The sequence below is a fragment of the Quercus robur genome, chromosome 2 (genome assembly GCF_932294415.1).
Source record: "Quercus robur chromosome 2, dhQueRobu3.1, whole genome shotgun sequence".
Taxonomy (NCBI): domain Eukaryota; kingdom Viridiplantae; phylum Streptophyta; class Magnoliopsida; order Fagales; family Fagaceae; genus Quercus; species Quercus robur.
In genome coordinates, this window is record NC_065535.1 from 74,474,312 (window position 1) to 74,495,630 (window position 21,319).

Consider the following 21,319-nt stretch of genomic DNA (forward strand, 5'->3'; position numbering starts at 1 on the left):
CGCCATAAAATTTTATAAACTGCCATGGTATCATAAACTAATGTGACAAGAAATAAACTTAATTAACATTATTAAAAAATTATAGATAATAGAAAAATATTACAAATTTGATTAATTATAACATATTAACGTGTCGCCAAATCACAAAACAATAATTTATTATGTTGATTAAATAACACAAATCATATTTTAGACACCTAAATTAATAAATATTTTATGGCAATTTTAGAATTTCCCTCCCACCTTCTAGGGAGGCTCAACGAATTGAGATTTAAAAAATCACTATCTACTAGTAATTTCCTTGTTCTTTCAATAAAAACTGTCATACTTCACAGCTGAGAATGACGTAAATGTAGAGGGTAAAGCGCAAAACCAAACAATTTGGTCACCAAACACTAAAAGATTTCTATGAAAAAAACAAAACTTTGAATTCCAGCACACGGTTTTGTCAAAGACTCAAGAGCTCAATGAATGAGCTATGTCCTTTCCTGTCATAAAAGTGTTTTGCTTTTTGAAAAATTGGTGTTAAGCGTGTTTTTCTTTTCAGACAGCAGGGAGGGAAAATGCCCATTTAGAGAGAGAGAGAGAGAGTATGAAAGCTGCGAAGTCTGTTTTGCTTTTTTTAGTGATAGAATGGTATTTTTATTTTTAGGGAAAAACTGGGAAGTTTGAAAGAAAGAAGAAACTTCAAATATGTTGGCGAGACCAAAAGAGTCAAAAATATCAGACCTGATTACTTGTGCATCACGCTCAATCTCATTGATGACTGATTAAAAGGCAGCTCAGCCAAACAAGAAAGGCCGTATACAAATTATTGCAATCTTCGTGGATTGGATTCTACAGCAGAGTGTCAGAGAATCTTTGAAATAACCATGAAGTCGACTCCACACCATACACACTTAGGCCTTGTTTGGTTTTAAAAAAATGGTCACTCATCATTCATCACTCGTTATTCATCACCTATCACTTATCACTCATCACTCATTACTCATCACTCAAAATATCCCCAATTTCCTACCCACCTGTTTGGCACATATTTTCAATTTCTCATCACTCAATTTTTTCTACTTTTTGTGGGACCCATACCTGAGCACTATGTCATAAATTCTGTTAGCCTACCCGCCTTCCCCCTCACTCTCTTCATTTCATTCTCTTCCACCTTCAGTCACCATTGCCCTGTTACTCTCACTGAAGCTATCCTCATTCTCTTTCATTTCTCATGTACACACACATCAACAAGAACAATCCTATCCCAAACCTACGGCCAAACCATCATAAACATACAAACACAAATGAATACAAACATAAACTCATAGGTACCCACAGATGTTCAAATCAAAACCCACAAATACCCAAATCAAAAATCACAAATACAGACCTTATGCCCAAATCAAATCCGAACCCAAACCACAAATCTGAACCCATAACAGCTACCCACATCTCAGATCTAAACCCACCACAGCCACACCACAAATCTGAACCACACACACACACCCACACCCATGTCTCAAAAATCAAAACCCTATAACCACATCTCAAATCCGAACTCCGCACCCATAAGATAGAGAGATAATTTTTTTTTTAATCGCCTGGGTATTGTTGTTCGCCTGGGTTTCGGTCTCCGCTTGGGTTTCAGTCATGAAAAAAGACTTTCTTCGCTCCAGAAGTTCGATCAACGAATGGAAATTTATGGGTTTTTGTTTCTGGGTATAAATTTATGCATGTATGAAAATGGTGGAGTGGGTCTAAAGAAGAAAGAAAGAAAGAAAAAGAAAGAAGAAGAAGAACCAAAAAAAAAAACATTGGAGTGGGTCTGAAGAAGATGGAAAAAGAAAGAAGAAGAAGAACCAAAAAAAAAAAATCTGAAGAAGGAAAAAGAAAGAAGAAGAAGAAGAACCAAAAAAAAAAAAAAAAAACGTTGGAGTGGGTTTGAAGAAGAAGAAGAACCAAAAAAAAAAATCTGAAGAAGGAAAAAGAATGAAGAAGAAGAACCAAAAAAAAAAACGCTGGAGTGGGTTTGAAGAAGAAGGAAAAAGAAAGAAGAAGAAGAACCAAAAAAAAAATCTGAAGAAGGAAAAAGAATGAAGAAGAAGAACCAAAAAAAAAAAAAAAAAACACTGGAGTGGGTTTGAAGAAGAAGGAAAAAGAAAGAAGAAGAAGAACCAAAAAAAAAATCTGAAGAAGGAAAAAGAATGAAGAAGAAGAACCAAAAAAAAAAAAAAAAACGTTGGAGTGGGTTTGAAGAAGAAGGAAAGAAAGAAAAAGAAAGAAGAAGAAGAAGAAAAAAAAAACATTTGGGGTGGGTCTGAAGAAGAAAGAAAAATAAAGAAGAAGATGAGGGGAAAAAAAAAAGCCTTGGAGCAGGTCTGAAGAAGAAAGAAAAAGAAAGAAAGAAAGAAGGAGACAATGCCGTTGGTGATGGGACAAGTCACTGGTTGAATGGGTCCCACTGAGACAGTTTATTACAAAAGTGCCACTGAATCATGGGTGATGAGTCTTGAAAACAAGGATATTGTGTTTTCATTTTTGGTCATCATCACTCAGTTTTTTGAGTGATTGGATGACCAAAACCGGGTGACCAACTATGGATGATGGTATCCAAACAAAAATTTTTCTGTGGGTCCCACAAATTTTGGATGATGAGTGATGAAAACACAATCATATCACTCAAAACTCTCTCATCCAAACAACCCCTTAGCTTCATTCAATTCATCAATTGTGAGGTAAATGAAATCCTTTCTTTTTGTTTTCTCGTTATAAAAATTGAGAATTCAATTAAAATATAATTAATTAAATTTTTTTTAAGTCTTGATTTTACATATATATATATATATATTTTTTTTTTGTTTGGGTTTGAATCTTTTTCTGAATTGGAATAAGCCGGTAGAATTACTCTTTTCATTTGATGATGACTACTCTCCTCAAATTTTGACAGTTATGACCTATTTCACTTTGGAAGAAGATTTAGATCTTACACCCTCTCTTTGTTTCTCTCTCTGATAGTATCAAAGCCATGAGATTTGTTTCACCTTACTTTGATTAATATGCTTTGATTATTATCTTGATTAGTATCCCCTCTGCCCCCCTCCCCCTAAAAAAAAACCTAGTATAAAAAAAATTAAGATTTGCCTTTATATATATATATATATATATTTGCTTCTCTTCTTTTAAAATATTTAGATATTGACTTACAAGAAAATAAATAAAATTCATGTCACTTTAACTACAAAACCAAAATAAAAAAAATAAATATGGACTAAACAAAAATCACACACAAAATATGAAATACTTATTTAGTATGTTATACTTTGTTAATGTTCTTTATAATATGAAATATTTAAGAAATACTTATTTTGTAGGTAGTATTTTGTTGAATATGAAATAAATGTTAGTTTTTATTTTCATAAATTTTTTTTTTTTTTGGTTTTAAGCTTTGGCCCCTAGGTATGAATCCTGGTTCCGTCCCTGGTTTTTTGAGATGTCAGTATATGGGTATATTTGGATTGAGCTTATTTTTGTTGAAACTGAAAACACTGTAGGAAAATATTTTTTAAATGTGTGAATAGTGCCGTGGGGCCCATTTTTAATGAAAAAGTTATTGAAAAGTGAAATTTGTGGGTTCGTGAGTGCACGGGTGCACTGTTCACCATGGAAAAGTCAACATTTGCGGCTACTATTCATGAATAGTAACCGCATTACTCTTAAAACACGTAAAAAAATAAAAAAGAAGAAGAAGAAGAAGGATGTGTTTACTACGTGCAACTGTAGCGTGCGTCTCATGCTCAAAACGCAAACGCTGAAACGCAGTAAAACGTTCAAACCAAAGGGGTACTATATATATATATATATTCAAACTCTCTTTTACTTATTAGATTTTGTATAGTTAATTTTTTTTTAATGAATACTTAAGAAGATTTTCTGAAGGCACCACACAATAAGTTGGAGCTTGCATTTCACTGTTGATCCAGATTGCCTTTTGGATCTAATCTGTTTGAAAATAAGCCTTAATGACTTAACCAATCATTCTATTGTTTTTTTTTTTTTTTTTTTTGAAGAGCAATCATTCTAATGTTTTTGTTTCTGTTTCTACTATTGTTGTTATAAATTGGGCCAGCCTTCCAAAAGTCCAATAATATCACTTTGCACGTCAAGGTGTCCAGCGCTACATTCTCGACAAACACCCATTGGGCTCGATTAATTCTTTGTTTGCAATACATTTTGTGTACTACTATGCTCGGTATTTTCTCTCGCCTTGTAAAGAGAGGTGACGCTGGGTCAAACTGGTTGTATATATGGGTGTACGGTCAGTATGGGCAAGGACCAGGTGGGTTATTTTCATGGAGTGGGGCTTTCTCTTGTTGTATTCACCATGGTCCATGGCAAAATTATAGAGCCTAGGTATTTGGGTCCAGTCCTTTTATAGGGATAGCATGCATTACCAGTTCTTAGTTTGAATTTTAATTTACTTTGGATTATGAGGAAACACTTGATCGAGAAGCAAGCCTAGATCAAGAGTTTCCTCATCAACCCCTTTTCCTGGTTTTATGTATGAACTGCACATCACACTCATCATGGTAAAGTTCTATTTTTCGTCGATAATTTTTCATTATTTGTGAATTCTAATGCATAAAATTGTTTATTAAAAAAAAATATCATCATTTTAAAAGGAAAAAAAAAAAAAAAAACAGTTCATGTAGATTATGAGGATCGAGAATTTATTTAATGTTCACTAAATTGATATTTAATTTATCTTTTACTAAAGAATTTATTGTAACATATAAAATTAATAGTTGATAATGATGCTCCATTGCAAAGTCATCTTGTTGAGGACCAAATAGAAAAAAAAAACAACTAAACAATCTTTTAGATGGAGTTAAGACAACACATACCCAAATATTGAAATCCCAAACTTTAATTTTGTAATCTAAATAAGCAACAAGCGAATTTCTCAAACCAATACATAGTTATAGTAGATAACCAAATATAATTTAAGTGGCCACTTCAATGTTTGAGTTTTTAAGGACAAATTTCAATTTTTGAGGCTGATTTTTAATTTTTGGGGGGCCAAGAATTTTTTGAAACAAAATTCTCAAATAACGGTCTATTTATTAATTAATTATTTTAGAAAATTTTCTTACTACTATTGTGCTTTTTTTTTTTAATAAAAAGTTTTTAAAAGAATTTTCTAAAAAAGGGTATTTATTGATTAATTATTTAAAAAAAATTCCATACTTCTATTATGTTTTTTTTCTTAATAAAAAGTTTTTTAAAGCATTTCCTAAAGAAAAACCAATTCCGTTTAAACAAAATACTTGTGCCATAAACGATAAGGAATAAATGGCTAAGTAATTGTTTTCATCTTTATTAAAATAAATTACAAAAACCACTTCGGATGCTTGACTATAGTCACATTAAACTTTTTTTATTATGAAAAAACAGTGATAATATATATACACACACAATTATTTTCACAATTTTTTTTTTAAAATGGGATACTTCCACGCAACAACAACATGACTAGGAGTAAATGCCAAAACAAAGAGCTAGCAATAGCAACAGTAGTGACTAGAAATGACTTGTACAGTACATGAGAGGAAAAAATGGCCAATTCATTGTGCAAGGGAGGGGATGGCAGAGAAAAATTTACTGGCATCAAGCAATTATTATACAGTCCAAACTTCCTAGACTTCAGCTTTCCAAAGTCTTTGGGAGTTCCAAACAATGACCAAAGACTTGTGAAACACTAACAATAAGTGTACTAATCTAAATCACACGTTTTCAAGGTTCATTGAATCTTTTAGTAAAAATAGTTGTATTTTGTTTTCTTTCATACAAATTGATGGCAGATATCTTTCATTCAACCACTATGTCTTTTGGTCTTTGCTCGGAACTTCCACCAGACTTGGGAAGTTATAGTCTTGTTTATTAACCAGTGTGCGTTTTCAAGGTTGATGAATGACTGAGTTGAAAGCAACGAACAAGAAAATTGAAAATTGCATGATATAGTGGATAATAGAGATAAACATGTTTCATGCTTACTAAAAAATGTAAATATACTTCAATTACTTTCATGTTTTAAAGTGTTAAATGTTATGTATGTATTTTAGGATTTAAAAAATAAATCCTAGAAAAATTATATTTGCCCCCCCTCACCCTCTAGAATTAAAACTGACCCCTAAAAAACTAAATTAACCCAACAGCCCACAAATAAAATGGTTTACACATTACCATATATATATATATATATAGAGAGAGAGAGAGAGAGAGAGAGAGATCTAACAATTAATTAACCTCCCAACAGAGGTACTTTTCCTCCATGCAACGGTCTCTCTATGTGCTATGGATAATGGAGCAAATAAATAGACCCATTTCTCGTGTGCGGAATCATTTACCTGAAGTGTGTCTCTTGTGAAAGGCGATAGTGAAACGGTGGAATCTGAACCCATTAATTTCTTTTGTCTATGACAATTTATTAACAAGTAACAACAATAGTTATTACTTTTTTTTTTTTTTTTTTTGAGAAAGTTTTAACCTATGGCGTCTGCTCGTAATAATAACTCTTTATTATTGGATTAAGACACTAATCGGTTTTTGGTATAGGCAGGGATTGAACTCCAGATCTCTTATTCAACCATCAGAAATTTTATTAATTGAGCTAATTGGAACTCACAACAATAAAAACATATTGATAATTTGGCAGTAATACACGATCAGTTATTGATTTTGTTGTAGACTATTTGTTAGAGTTAATTTTCAATGTCTGGCAATAGTAAGTTGCTTTTATGTGGGATTCTATAATACTATTGTGTACCACCGAATGTGAATCTATGTCATTCTCAAAAAAATGTGAAACTATGTGGGTATAGTTATGTGGTCATTGTTTGTATTGTTATTTAGCATTTTTCTTTTTGTAACTAATTAGTTTTTCAAAAAGAAATACAAATATTTTAGAAGTCAATGTTAGTGATTCAGTATTACGTACCTTTGATGATGATATCCAAAATTTTGAAATTCCAATTTCATTAAAAAAAAAAAACATTATAATTGTGGAAGAAAATTTTCTAAGGAACTCTTTAAATGTTTGTTGAATCTTTGTTAATTGTGAAAAAAAAAAAAAAATTATTCATGTTTGGCCTCCCCTAATTTCAAATCTTGGTTCTATCCTTGCTGGACTCTTCTGTTTGGTAAAGGTGGATTTGAGAAGAAACAACCTAGGTCATGCTCAACATTCACAACACCCTCCAAAACCTTAACCAAGATGGACATGAAAGGCCTTTTTGTGAAATCATTTTGCAAGCACTATGTTGCAACCCTCATCGTATTCACCACTTCTTCTCTACGTAAATGCATATCTTCATTGTAATTATCAACCAAATTTAACAATTGTTCCTCCTCAATCTTTTTTGTTGAATAGATCAACTAGATGCATTGCTTCCTCTTATTGAGAGCGATCAAACTTTCTCCTTCTACACAATATCTCCAAGATCACTATTCTAAAGCTATTAACACCTACTTTTTCCATAATTTTTGATTTCAACCATTATGGGAGCCATATAGTCAAGAGTCCCTCTCATAGCTATCACAATATGCTTTGGTCAAGATCAATTAGTATACACAATCTGAAATCATAGACTTCTGCATTGAAGTTCTCATCTAAGAGGATGTTATGGGTTTTATATCCATGTGGATTATTTTTTGTATGCAATCCTTATGTAAATAAGCTAGCTATGCTATGTTATAGTTTTTAGATATAATATAGCTAGATAGATATAGATATTATTATTATTATTATTAATATTATAACTTTTGGTATTATTATTATTTATTTTTTCTCTCTTTTAATCAAATAAAATTGTATTTTGACATAATTTGTGAAGCTAGCTTAAAAAAAAAATAATAATAACAAAACACCATTTCAATTTTCAACCTAATATTAGTTTTTGGGGATAGTGACAAAGCCATGATTTTAGCTCAAAGAAAGCGAGATTAAAATGTAAGATTAATTTTTTTTTTTTTTGAGAAACGAAAATAAAATTAATCTAAAAATATATTGATCAATATTAATAGTAAAATAAATAAATAATTATATGCTAATATAATTTTCATACACAATATCTTATAAATGTAAAATCAATATATATTGGCTCCACTATTGGATGGGGGCATATGTCCATCTTGAAATACTTACCATATTAAGAATATATTTAATCAAGAAAAAAATTTACATATATGAGATATGGGGTTCGAATTAGGGGTGTCAATTCGGGTTAGCGTGTCGGGTTCGTGTCGTGTCGAGGTAGGGGTATTCGACTAAATGGCTCAACCCTAACCCGACCCATTTAATAATCGTGTCATGATCCTTCAACCCTAATCTGACCTGTTAATAAGGCGGGTTGACCTGACCCAACCCATTTGACACGCTTAATAAACGAGTCGTGTTGGGATAACATGAATGTAACACAACCCATTTCAACCTACATAATATTAAATATAACATCCATCTAGAAATAATTTTTTTTACATCCTAAAAGGCAGTGCATACATTTCAAGTTTTCAACCCATATTCAAAATAATATAGTTCAACAAAAATATAACATTCATCTAGAATATAAGTTCTTTACACTCCAAAAGAAGTGCATACACTTCAACCCAAATTCAAAATAACAAAGCTTAACAAAAATAAAATAACATAGTTCAACAAAAATATAATATCCTTAAAACTCGCCAAATGCTAAGAATCAATATTGAAAGAATTTGAGCAAATAGTAGACTAATCCTGACTATGACCATGATTATCATCCATAGATTCTTTATTGATGTCCAAATTCATAACATCTTCCACAAGCTCATCCATTTTCATTTGTGCAAGTTCTATGCCAAAAAAAAAAAAAAAAAAAAGTATTAGTAGCTCTAGGGTTTATAAAGTTTCAATTTCAAATTATATCCCTTGTAAATTTTTGTAATTACTCACTTTTCTTTTTAAATTTAAAATAAAATAAATATTTATTTGTTATACGAGTTAAATGGGTTGTGTTATGTGGGTCATTTCGGATTGACACAAATAAATTGGCATGTCAAACGTGTCTATTGTGGGTTACGCGGGTTGACCTGCTTATAACACGTTTCTTATTGTGTTACTTTCGGGTCGACCCGTTTATGACCCAAACCCATTAAGGTCCAACCCTAACCCGAAAAAACCCGTGTCGGGTTCGTGTCGTGTTCACGGGTTGGGTCGAACATTGACACCCCTAGTTCGAATCTTACTTATACCAAAAACCAATTGGTGTATTGGCCTAATGAAAAATACCAATCATCTTAGAGTGAGTAATATAAAGTAAAATTCTATTGTATATATATTTGTTTTTTTAAAAAAAATCTACATATATTCATTAAAAATTAGTACAAAAAAATACCGCATAATCAATAATAAATGTCAAATCAGGGCAAGCTTAATAAGCTCCATAATATAAAAAGCCTCCAAAATCTGTGTGCTACAACAAAGTGCTGTGCCAACTACCATTTAGGAGAGAAACTTGACCAAAGTGAACCGAAATGAACTAAATTGCACCAAAGTGGACCAATAGATCGAATGGACTGAAATGCATTGAAGTAGGCCGGAGTAGACCTTTCTTTTTCTTCTTTTTTTTTGAGAAACAATCGGAGTAGATTAAATGGATTACATTAGCACATTTCAAACCTCTTGCCCTTCACGGAGACAAGGCTGCCTATAAACAAAAGTGAAGAGATGGAACATAAATAATAAATTGTACTTTCTACATGGATTACATTTTTTGTTACTTCTAAGACCTGAAGTTGGATAGCCGAGCAACACAACAGAAGCCCCCACAGCATAGCCCTCCCTTGCTTCCACAAATTCCATAAACCTCCATTTGTGAGTCTAGTTTTTCCCTTCCCTTCTTGTTCTTAGTTTTCATAAGAAATCAAATGGATGGTTTTACCTCTCGGACAATTTTTTTGAGCTGGAACTAAATTTAGAGGAATTGCCTAAACCTCTAATGTTCCATTGGAGGCCCATTTGGGCCAGCCCTCCAAAAGCCCCATGATGTCAGTTTGCTCCAGAAACACCCATTGGGCTTTTATTCTTCTTTCGCAATGCTTTTGTATTACTAGTATGCTCGGCATTTTCTCGCCTTGCGTTGAATCAAACTGGTTAATTGGGCCTATGGTGACTAGAGGTGAGTATGGGCAAGTATCAGGTGGGTTGTTTTCATTGAGTGGGCTTTATCTTATTAGGCTCAGCATGGCAAAATTATACAGCCATGTAGCTGGGTCCAGTCCTTCTAAAGGGATCGTATGCAGTCCCTGGTCCATGGGCTTGATAGAATCACATTTTTAAAAAACCTGTTTTCTAAAGAGGGGGAGGGGGGTAAATTTTCTATTGCTTTTAAGGTTTTATTTTTTAGAGAGTTTCAACTTATGACGTCTACTTCTATTGTTTTAAGGTAGGATTTGAAACTTTTAGATAAATCAATGAAATATGTATATATATTATGTGTTATTGAAACTAAATGGTGTACTATATTTATATGAACTACTTACATTTGGTTTAAAAAAAAAAAAAAACTACTTACATTTGAGACTCTTTCAATATTTTTTTTGTTTTAGAATGTTTGAGACTCCTTTATTTTTATTCTTTCTGATCTGTTTGAAAATAGGGTTAATTTAGCTTAGTTTTTGTGCTTAACAAAAAAATAAAACGATTAATTTTATTTTTTTTTTTGCATAAAAAAAAAATATGATTTGATGATAGTAATATTCCTTTAATTTTATCTTCTGATGATATTTTTCCTTTTATCCTCAGCCTTGATTTTAAATCATTTTTATTTATTCATTTATTTTTACTAACTTTCCAGCCATGCATCCCACACCTTTATATTCATCTCAAGTAGTGGTAAAATATTTAAATTACTACAGAAGATTCTTTTTTTTTTTTCAACTTAAAAAAAAAAATCAAGAATATACTAGGTTAAGCACAAGCCACAAGGTACGAATTTATCAATGTCTTTTTCCCCTCCTTTAATTGGACTGGAAATAGGATAAAGAAATCATCAAAACATCCTTGAAAAACGGTATGAAAATGTTCATTGGAATTGTGTTAGAACTTAGAAACTTGATAAATATTTGACTAAAATACAAATTACATCCATTAAGTTTTGGATAATTTTTATTTTGACCCATCTCATTTTAAAAAATGATAAAGAAATCAAGATAAACTAGGCTTAACAATAGAGTCATCCCAACTACTCCCAAAAAAAAAAAAAAAAATCAATGGAGTCATCCCACGTCAAAAAGATAAACAAATCATAAAAATATATCCCTAAAAAATGACATGAAAATGTTCAATGAAATTGTATTAGGAGCTTGATAAATATTTCACTAAAATGAATTTTACATTATTTAAGTTTGGGATTATTTTTATTTTTGATCCCTACCATTTCAAAATTTGGATTTTGTTCTTTAAAGTTTTATGGAGTCTTGAATTTTGTTTCCTTCTGTCCATGCTTGTTAATGATGTGACTATTAATTGGCAACTACACTTAAAACAACATAGCATCGATGTTCAAAAACAATAGAGACATGGGATGACATAGCATCAATTAAAAATTTGTTCCTTCGATTTACATGATTTGGCAATATGTCTACATCGAAGTTGCAATGATTTTCATTATACTAGAGAGAATAGTACTGAGGTAGCTTACAGTACATCAACAGTGGTGGCTCTAGGAATTTTGTTTAGGAGGTTATTAAAAAGTTTTAATAAAAAAAGAACTTAAATATATCGAGTTACTGACAAGAAAAAAAAAAAAATTAATACATGAAGTCTTACAATTTAATTCTACAAGTATTCAAATTTTGAATTATGAGTATTTATTGCCAATGTGGGTAGGTATGAGCCTACAATCATTTTATTTTGTTAAGTTTATCTAACATTTTTATTTTTATGCAGTTTTTATTATCTATTTGTTATTGTTTTTATAAAAATATTTTAAACAACCATACTCATTCATATATGAAATTATACACTAGTGTCGACTTAATCAATCAAATTCTTGGACAATCACTAACTTTACGATTTTTTTTTTCTTGAATTTTACTAACTTTATAACAAAAAGTTATTATAACATGATAACAATACACACACATGTAACAAACTATCTCTATTTCCTAATTATTAAATTATATAAATTTATATTATATTTATATTGTACACACAAACATCTACACACATCATAATTCACACAAATAACATTATAACAAAAAGTAATGCACACAATCAATATTAGACATACTCACACACATAATATAAATTTATAAAAAATAGTGATACTTACAATTCACAAATACTTACTTTTTATTATTAGAGTTGGAAATACTTATAATAAAAGTGTGCAAAATTTAAGTCAGGGTATGCAAAATTATTTTTAAGAAAAAATTATAGTATTAAACTAACAAAAAAAAAATTTATATATATAATTTTTTTTTTCTTGAAGTCAAGGGGTTCATTTGAACCCTTGAGAATAGTGTAGCGCCACCCCTGTACATGAAACCCTAATTATGAAACAATAATATATATTAGACTCAGAGACTCTTCTATTTTTTGGGTAAAGATCAATAATTTGCTTGAGCGTGTGCTCAGAGGCTATTCTATTTTTTGGGTAAAGATTAATAATTTGCATTTATTATAATTTGAGATTTCTACTTTTTCTAATAAAAAAAAAAATGAATACGTGAGGTGAGTTTTGTAGATTGGAAGAGTTTTAAAATTAACAAAAAAGTGATCCTATTTTGTAGAGAGTTAGAGAGTAGAAGTGAGAATTTAAATTAACGTAAAAGTAGGAGTTTATTAGAAGCAGGAAGGCAACGTAGAAATAGGAATTTATTATTTTTGTCAATTTACTATTTTAACCCCATTTTTAAATTTTAGATAAGGGTATTTTTGATAGTAAAAAAAGCAATAATTAACTTTTTTTTACCAATTTACTATTTTAACCCCATTTTTAAATTGTTGGTTAATTAATCTAGGGATATTTTTGACAAGAAAAAAAGTAATAACTAACTTTCTAAATCCTTTTAATATATACAGATACAAATAACCCCCAAAATTGATCCAAAATGGACCAAAATAAATCAAAAACCCTAGTTTTGAGTCTCCGGCTTGAGACCATCGGCCTAGCCTTTGTTCTATGGCCTAAGTCTCACAAATGGTACTATTTAAAACCATAATGCTTCCATGTGGGGTCGGGTTCAAAGAAGATCAAATACAAAACCATGGCCCACATAGCACATAAACTGAAATCTTTATTCATTAAGGAAGCGGTTTTTTCCTTTTTTTTTACTTGGCAAGTAAACTGAAATCTTGACTGTTTCTGCGGAAGTTTTCACTGTGGCATGCCACTTTGTACTTACCACACATAGGATATGTTCTCTCACTTTTGTTGATTGGTATAGCTTTGAGTGTTATCTCATGAAGCTGGTGCAACACAGGATCTGTGATCCAAGCTGACGCAAGAATAGGAGCAGTGATGCTAGCTGCTGTAATTTAACAGAAGCATAGCTAATGTATGATCTGTTAGTGTAGCTCTGTTAGAGCAAGGTTTCTAGTGTGGCAGGCACTGTTAAGTTTTGTTAAGCTCTTTAAGTAGTAGTTACTAAATCAGGTTGTTACAGGTTAGTTAATAGATCTGTAACGTGACGGTCTAGTGAGATATACGCCTGTACCATTCATAACCAGCCATAAGATCTTGGACTCAAGCCAGAAATGGACACTGATGAATAATAATATAGTTTCTCTCTATTCTCAACTTCTCTAATTATCCTCTTACCTCTAAACCTTGGAGGGCGACTCCTCAAATAAGTCAATTCCTACTCTAATCCGATTTCCTCATCGATACACTTTCACCTAAACACCATTCCATTGAGAAGGTTCATTCCATGTTAGGTGTACCTCTTGGTGCTTGGATGTATTTGTGCAGCTTCAGCTGCGTGCCTTGACTGGCCTTTCATCTAAAAATAAATAAAATATGAGAGACTCCGAGAGCATTGGCAGTGATTATTATTTTTGATGGTGTAGTCGCACTACCAATTAGTAAAATCTTACTATCCCCTATCTCAAAAATGCTCTTAGATCTCAAAAAGGCTCTGCTCTGTACAGAGTTGATGAGCCTCAAGCACACATTAGCATAGAGGCGCTAATGTGCATCAAGAGACCTCTCCCTCTCTCTCTCTCTGTATCTCTCTTCAGAGAGAGAGAATTAAAAATTTTCCGCTTAATAGGTTGTAACTGACATGCTTCGAGAAAGTTATTTTTGCTGCCTGCTTCAGGAGACCAAAAACCACATAATCTTATTATGTATCTTAATAGTTAAAGTTGTGTGGCCTAACATTTTTAAATTTAAAAAGTGGGGTTTTAGGTTTGGGTGAAGATGAGATTCAAACATAGGATCACTTATGATATATTAACTTTTACTACTTGTCTCAAAAATTTAAATTAATGGAAAATAATCAATTTATCCATTTAATCATTATTCTAATCATAGGAACTTCAATATACAAACTTGATCACATATTTCCAACCATTCTCATGTGATTTAAACAAGAATAATTTACTAGATAGCCGAAAAAAAATAACTATATACAATATACGACTCTTAACTTCTCTGCAAACTTACTATGCGTAATAAATACCCACAATGTTAAATAAACATATATGTTACTAACAGAGAAACCAAGCTATTGCCAATAATCATCGACACGAATGACTTAGGCTGAAGTTACCATCAAAATTTACACCAATAATATTAGTTATTAGGTGAAAGAATTTATTAGAAGTACCGAAGTTACCTCATTTGTTAAACAATGAAAGACACTGAAAAGTCACCGCAGTCCTGATAGAACTGATGGCAATACTAGGGTAGTAGCAATAACATGCGCTTTCTGGTTATCAACTCTAGCTCTCGTGTTTGGTAAAGGTGGATTCATGAAAAAAATAATCTAAAAAGATTCAACATCCACGACACCTTCCAAGACCTTAACCACCATAGACATGGAAGGCCTCTTTGTAAAATCAAATTGCAAACACCAATTGGCAACCATCATCATATTTACAACATCTTCACCATGTAATTGCATATCTCCACTGTTCTTATCAATTAGATCTGACAGTCGTTCCTCCTTAATCTTTTTCCTAAAAAGATCAAATAGAAGCATTTCTTCTTCTGGTTGAGAGCGATCTAAATTTATCCTTCCACATAATAACTCCAAAAGCACTACTCCAAAGCTATATACATCTACTTTTTCTGTAATTATCGAATTCAGCCATTCAGGAGCCATATAGCCAGGAGTTCCTCTCATGGTTGTTACAACTTGGCTCTGATCTCGATCAACTAGTTTAGACATCCCAAAATCAGAGACTTTTGCATTAAAATTCTCGTCTAAAAGGATGTTATGGGGTTTTATGTCCAAGTGAACTATCTTCTGTCTGCACTCCTCATGTAAATAAGTTAGTCCCCTTGCTGTATCAAGGATGATCTTCTTTCTATGTTGCCAATCAAGCAACATCTCAGGATTTTTGTGAAATACCCATTTGTCTAAAGACCCATTAGACATGTACTCATAAACAAGAAGCCTATGAGATTTCTCAGCACAAAATCCAATCAGTTGTACCAAGTTGAAATGATGAATGCTGCCAATTGTCTCTACTTCAGCTAAAAATGATTTCTTGATTTGACCAAAACCATCAAGACGCTTCACTGCAACTTTTGTGCCATCAATTAGAGTCCCTTCAAAAACTGTACCAAATCCTCCCTCACCGAGCTCTTTACTAAAATTTTCTGTTATTGCTTGCAAATCATCATAAGAATACCTTGTGGGCATTCCTGGTACATGATCTAAATAATACTCCTCTACTTCATTAGCAGTTTCCTTCTTCCAAACTTTAAAAACAAAGAATCCAATTAAAAGAAACAGAACAAATGCTAGGCTGGATCCCAATATCAATCCAAGCCAATGTTTTTGTTGCTGAGGAGAAAGAGGAACATTTTGCACCTTGATATATACTTTAAAGTAAGTTTCTTCTCTTAAATCTCTTTCATCAGCGTACATCAAGGAAAAAATTTGGGATCGCAAATAGCAGCTCCCAACACGGTTGCTCGAATTATAAATAGCAGCTTTGCACGAACAGACTTTTAAGCAAGACTGTTTGCAACTCTCTAAACTTATGTGTTGGTAGTCTGGATGTACATCTGGGAGGCCTTCTCGAAAGGGAAAGTATGTGATGTTCTGGAGCTCTATGAGAATGTGATTTTTGTTCGCGTCACAAGACAAGGGAGTAACTAGAGAGCATCCAAGGTTTGGTAGCCTGTCATTGATGGGATGAAAATAGTTTGTACCATTTATGGGTGGCGGACAACTACACTGCTCATCTGTACAAATACCATAATTGCCGCAAACCCCAGGATAACCACAGTAACCAATATCCGGATTGAGAAAATCATCGACTTCATACCAGTTTCCATCATACACTTTCAAGTGTCCGTCAGGCCGAAGTTTCATGTACTTTGCAGTAATGGTTAGGCCAAGGACTATGCCAGGTGATGGATAATCAAATTCGAAGGTAGCGAAGCTTTGATTCAGAAATTGAGAGTAATTGTATTTCATATTACTATAAGGATAATAATAATAGATATCAGGAGGATTAGAATTGATATAGAAAAACAAACCTTCACTAGTGATTGAGAATGAAAACATTCCTCCTTCACTAATGAGTTGCTGACCTCTTAGCAACTTTTGGCCAAGAACCAGCGTGTCCGTTGGGTGATCAAAAGATTGCCAAATTGTTGCATTCTTGTCATCCAACAGCATGAGGTTGCAGGTGTCATCGGTTAAGTTTAGGCCAACCACAGATTTGTTGCTGATGTTTGTTGACCACGCTCTACTTCCATTACCATCTTCTAGCACCAAACCTCCTTCCAAAGTGAGCTGTAAAGTCGCATTAAGGCTAACCAGATTCTTTGGGTTAGCAGACCATACTACTTCGGGATAATCCGATACCTTAAAATTGCCCTCTTCGTAATACAGAATGAAATTAGCAAAAAGAGATCTGTTATATGTTCGATTGTAGAAGAAGCCACAACCACAAACATATTGACCATAGTATAGATCGGGTGATACACGGGAAAGTATGATTGTCACAAATGATCCATCATCGAATTTCACAGAATCGGGAGCAGAAAAACTGTTGGTCCACGAAGTAGAAGAGTTTAGTGCCAGAAAACCATCAGGCACCGCAGTCACTGAAATGGGAAGAAGGTTTTGAAACGGAAGAAGGTAGAGAAGAATAGCAAGGCAAGCCCAGCTTAAAGCCATTGTTTGTAACACACGGTGCAGGTAGAAGAAAAAGAAACAGAAAATGGACAACAAAGGGCGGATGGAGTTACAAGCATAACCAAAGAATCTCTTACGGCAGAAATTTAAAAAAAAAAAAAAAAATTTGTAAATGTAATGCATGAGAAATTCTAGTTGACTTTTTCAGCTACAAAATCAACGTTTTTGGTCCACAAACAGCTCGAGCTATATCCGCACAAAAAAGAGGTGCTCTTTTACGCGCGCACACGGCCACAGCATTTTTGTGATTAATAATTTTGAATCTCTATCTGTATGAAATGGCATCAGATCTCGCCTATTACATTTTTTTTTTTTTTTTTCTACTTTCACTTTTTAAATTTTATATTTGATATATTTTTATTTGAAAAATTGTCAATAGAGAACCGGAAGAATAGGAAAATTATGTCCCTAACGAGTATTATTCTTATCAATGGAGAAAACATATCATTTCATTATTTATTTACTCGTATTATTTTCTGCTTGTGTCCGAAAGACAGATTATAAGAAGCTTTATCCTATGATTTTTCAATTTGCAAATAGATAAATACTTCTGCTCTTTTTTTATGATAATTAATCTTCTTATTTGTAAGTACAGATAATGGGTTTTAACCCATGATCTCACTCGCAAGTCGCAACCTAAAACTTATGATTTTGTAACAACTCCATCTATTTTTAGGTGTACCCCAATTAAAAGGTCAATAAATATAGAGGGCAACTCCCCTGATACAAAGGCAGCAACATTTCAGGAGGACATAAAACCAGAATACGTTGCAAAAAATGTATTACTTCCATCTCAAAATGTTGTTCCATCGGATCAGAAACAGTAAGTCAGTACCTTCTTGAAGTGAAGCAAATATGAATAAAAATGGTAAGCTTATAAACATGAATGAGGGGGAGATGGAAGTCAAACCACAAAGGATGTCATTACACTGAGCTATCGCTATCACCTGAACCCAAAACTTAGTAGTCATTTGTGGGACATGGACACAAGACAAGCAACTGAGAACTGATGTAAAATGATAATTAGAGCTTGGAGATGCTCCAAATGTAAATCTATACATGTACTATATAAAAGGAGCACTGAATCTGTGCCAAACTACACTCACTCTCATGTATCATATTATAAAATAACCTCAAAATCAAAGTAACCTCCAACTCTCTTGGTTGGTCTATCGGACTCGTAGATAAAGTAACAACCCAAGATTCCAATGTGATGCATCAACATCTCTATAGCAATCTCTCTAATGACTTTCACCAAACACAAAACTTCCCTAAAAATAGATTGAAATAATTAAATCTAATATTATTAATTTTTTTTAAATCAAAGAAGAATTAATACTACCTAGTACTTTTTTTTTTGAACCAATACTAGTAGGACTAGGAGTAGATTCCTATTTTACCACAATCACGGTTTTTTTTTTTTTTTTTTTGATAGAAAACTAAAATTCCATTAACATGAACGAGAAACAAATATATCAGTTGAGAGAGCGTGTTCTAAAAAACAAGGGCTCTCCTCAATTCAAGTAACATATTGCTCAACACCCTGAGCATGTTTTGCTAACAAGTGAGCTACCTGATTACCTTTCCTACTAACATGTGAAATAGAAAACCTATGAAAAGCACTTAACAGAGAACTAATTCCATACACAACTGATGCAATCGAAGATGGAGGAGGAGAAATGCCAGCAATAGCATTTGAAACCATAACCGAATCCCCCTCAAGAACAATCTCATGAAATCCCTTATCTTTAGCAAACATAATACCCAATTCATAAGCTTTTGCTTCGGCTTCCAGGGAACCTAGATGTTGATTTAGCTTCATTGACAAAGGTCCCATGAACAAACCTTCACAATTGCATATTACAACTCCTACCCCTGACTTACGTTGTTGCGCAAAGACAGCCCTATCAACATTTACTTTAAAAACAGAAGTATCAGAAGGTGACCAAACCTGTCTGCATTGTGGTTTTGCCGAGCCTAATGCAGAAGTTGCAAATGTTGCAGCATTTGCAGAAGTTGCTGCATTTGTAGAATTTGTTGCTGCATTTGCTGAATTTGCAGAACTTGGTAAATTTGAAGAATTTGCTGCCTTGAATGATTCAATATATTTTCCACACCACTTGACTAGCTCAAATCCTGTCATAAACTGCTTGCCATTTCTTTTCTCATTTCGCCTAGACCACAAAGACCAAGCAGTGGTCACAGCTAATGAGAGAACTTCCTCACCACTTTTCTGAACATGCACCCTGAACCAAAATAACTCCATAAAGTCATTAAAAAACAAATGTTGCTGCCTGCAGAACATAGAAGTAAGAACCCAGGTACCCGAAGCACATAAGCAGCTCCAAAACACATGACCTGAGGATTCACAGCCCATTTTACACTCTTCACATAAGTCATTCTCAACAATTCCTCTCTTCTTAGGGTTAGACAATGTTGGTAGAATGATTTTACACGCTCTCCACCCAAAATGTTTCACCTTATTTGGAATTTTCAAACCCCACAGCACCTTCCAAAGTGTCTTCATATCACTATTGTTTGAACAGGAACCAGAATCAGGTTGTACTCTAGACTCCATTGCAATTTTGTAGGCACTCCTCACTAAGAATTTCCCAATTGGGGTTTGCACTCCATATCAAAGCATCTGCAGGTAGAGTTGAACTTAGTGGCAAACCCAAAATGATCTCAGCCTCATATGGTACAAAAATTTGATGAATTAATTCATTTTTCTACTCCCATGTATCACTGTTAATCAAATTAGAGACCAAAGCTTGACAGCCCAACAATCTTGGTGATGATATTACTTTGAAAGTAGATGGATTTGGCAACCATTTATCATACCAAATTCGAATCTTCTACCCATTCCCAACCCGCCATCTTACTCCACTCCTAACAATATGTTGTGTAGCCATTATACTCCGCCACAAATAAGATGGACGCTTTCCAATGGTGGCTGCCACAAACTCATAGTCAAGAAAGTATTTAGCTTTAAGGACTTTATGTGCAAGGCAATTAGTTTCTATTTGAAGCTTCCAACCTTGTTTAGCTAGCAAAGCTAAATTAAATTCCTTAAGTAGTTTAAAACCCATTCCACCGTTACTTTTTGGAACACAAAGTGTCTCCCAACTCATCCAAGGCATCTTCCTTTCATCACCCTTCTGCCCCCACCAAAAATTTCTTACCATACTTGTTAGTTCCTCACAGATAGAATCAGGAAGTTTAAAACAACTCATAGTGTATGTAGGCACTGCTTGGGCAATAGCCTTTATCAAAATTTCCTTGCCACCTTTAGATAATAATTTCTCCTTCCACCTTGCCAATTTGCTAGCTAACTTCCCTTTAAGGTCCAAAAAGGTATTGCGTTTAGAGTGACCCACCAAAGATGGAAGACCAAGATATTTATCATGTTGGCGAATCACTTGAGCATCAAATCTCAATCTGAATTCTTCCTTGACATCATTAGGAGTATTTTTGCTAAAAAATAGAGAAGTTTTTGCTCAATTTTAGAGTTGACCCGAGGCTTTTTCATAAACCCCAATTATTCTTTGCAAAGATTCGCACTCTTCCTTGGAAGCTCTACAAAATATTAAACTATCATTTGCAAAAATTAATTGAGAGATACTTGGTCCGCTTTTACAAGCTGCAACCCCATGTAACACCCCATTCTCCACAGATTTTTTAATTAAAGTAGAAAGCCCTTCAACACAAATCAAAAACAAATAAGGAGATAAAAGATCACCTTGACGTAAGCCTCTAGTTGGAGTTATAGAACCACTTGGTACTCCATTGATCTTCAAAGAATAAGTATCCATGGAAATGCATTGCTTCATCAAACTTCTCCATGTAACATTAAAGCCCATTTTTTCCATTATTTTCTCCAACCAAATCCACTCAACTCTATCATAAGCTTTACTCA

At 33.1% G+C, this 21,319-nt stretch overlaps 1 protein-coding gene and 1 long non-coding RNA gene across 2 annotated transcripts; one reads left to right on the forward strand and one right to left on the reverse strand.

The window, feature by feature from the left end:
- The first annotated feature begins 909 nt into the window (after positions 1-909).
- On the forward strand, positions 910-4,599 carry LOC126714996 (uncharacterized). The gene is made up of 2 exons (XR_007651729.1): positions 910-2,723; positions 4,115-4,599. It is a non-coding gene; the product is annotated as an uncharacterized LOC126714996 (long non-coding RNA).
- A 9,900-nt stretch (positions 4,600-14,499) lies between these two features.
- LOC126714997 (G-type lectin S-receptor-like serine/threonine-protein kinase SD2-5) lies at positions 14,500-17,468 on the reverse strand. Its single transcript, XM_050415421.1, has one exon. The coding sequence runs from the start codon at positions 17,383-17,385 to the stop codon at positions 15,013-15,015; it is 2,373 nt and encodes a 790-aa protein (XP_050271378.1). The 5' UTR covers positions 17,386-17,468; the 3' UTR covers positions 14,500-15,012.
- Between the last annotated feature and the right edge of the window lie 3,851 nt (positions 17,469-21,319).

What these genes read in the sequence shown, in the direction of transcription:
- LOC126714997 (XM_050415421.1), bottom strand. Translation starts at nt 17,385, where the DNA reads ATGGCTTTAAGCTGGGCTTGCCTTGCTATTCTTCTCTACCTTCTTCCG.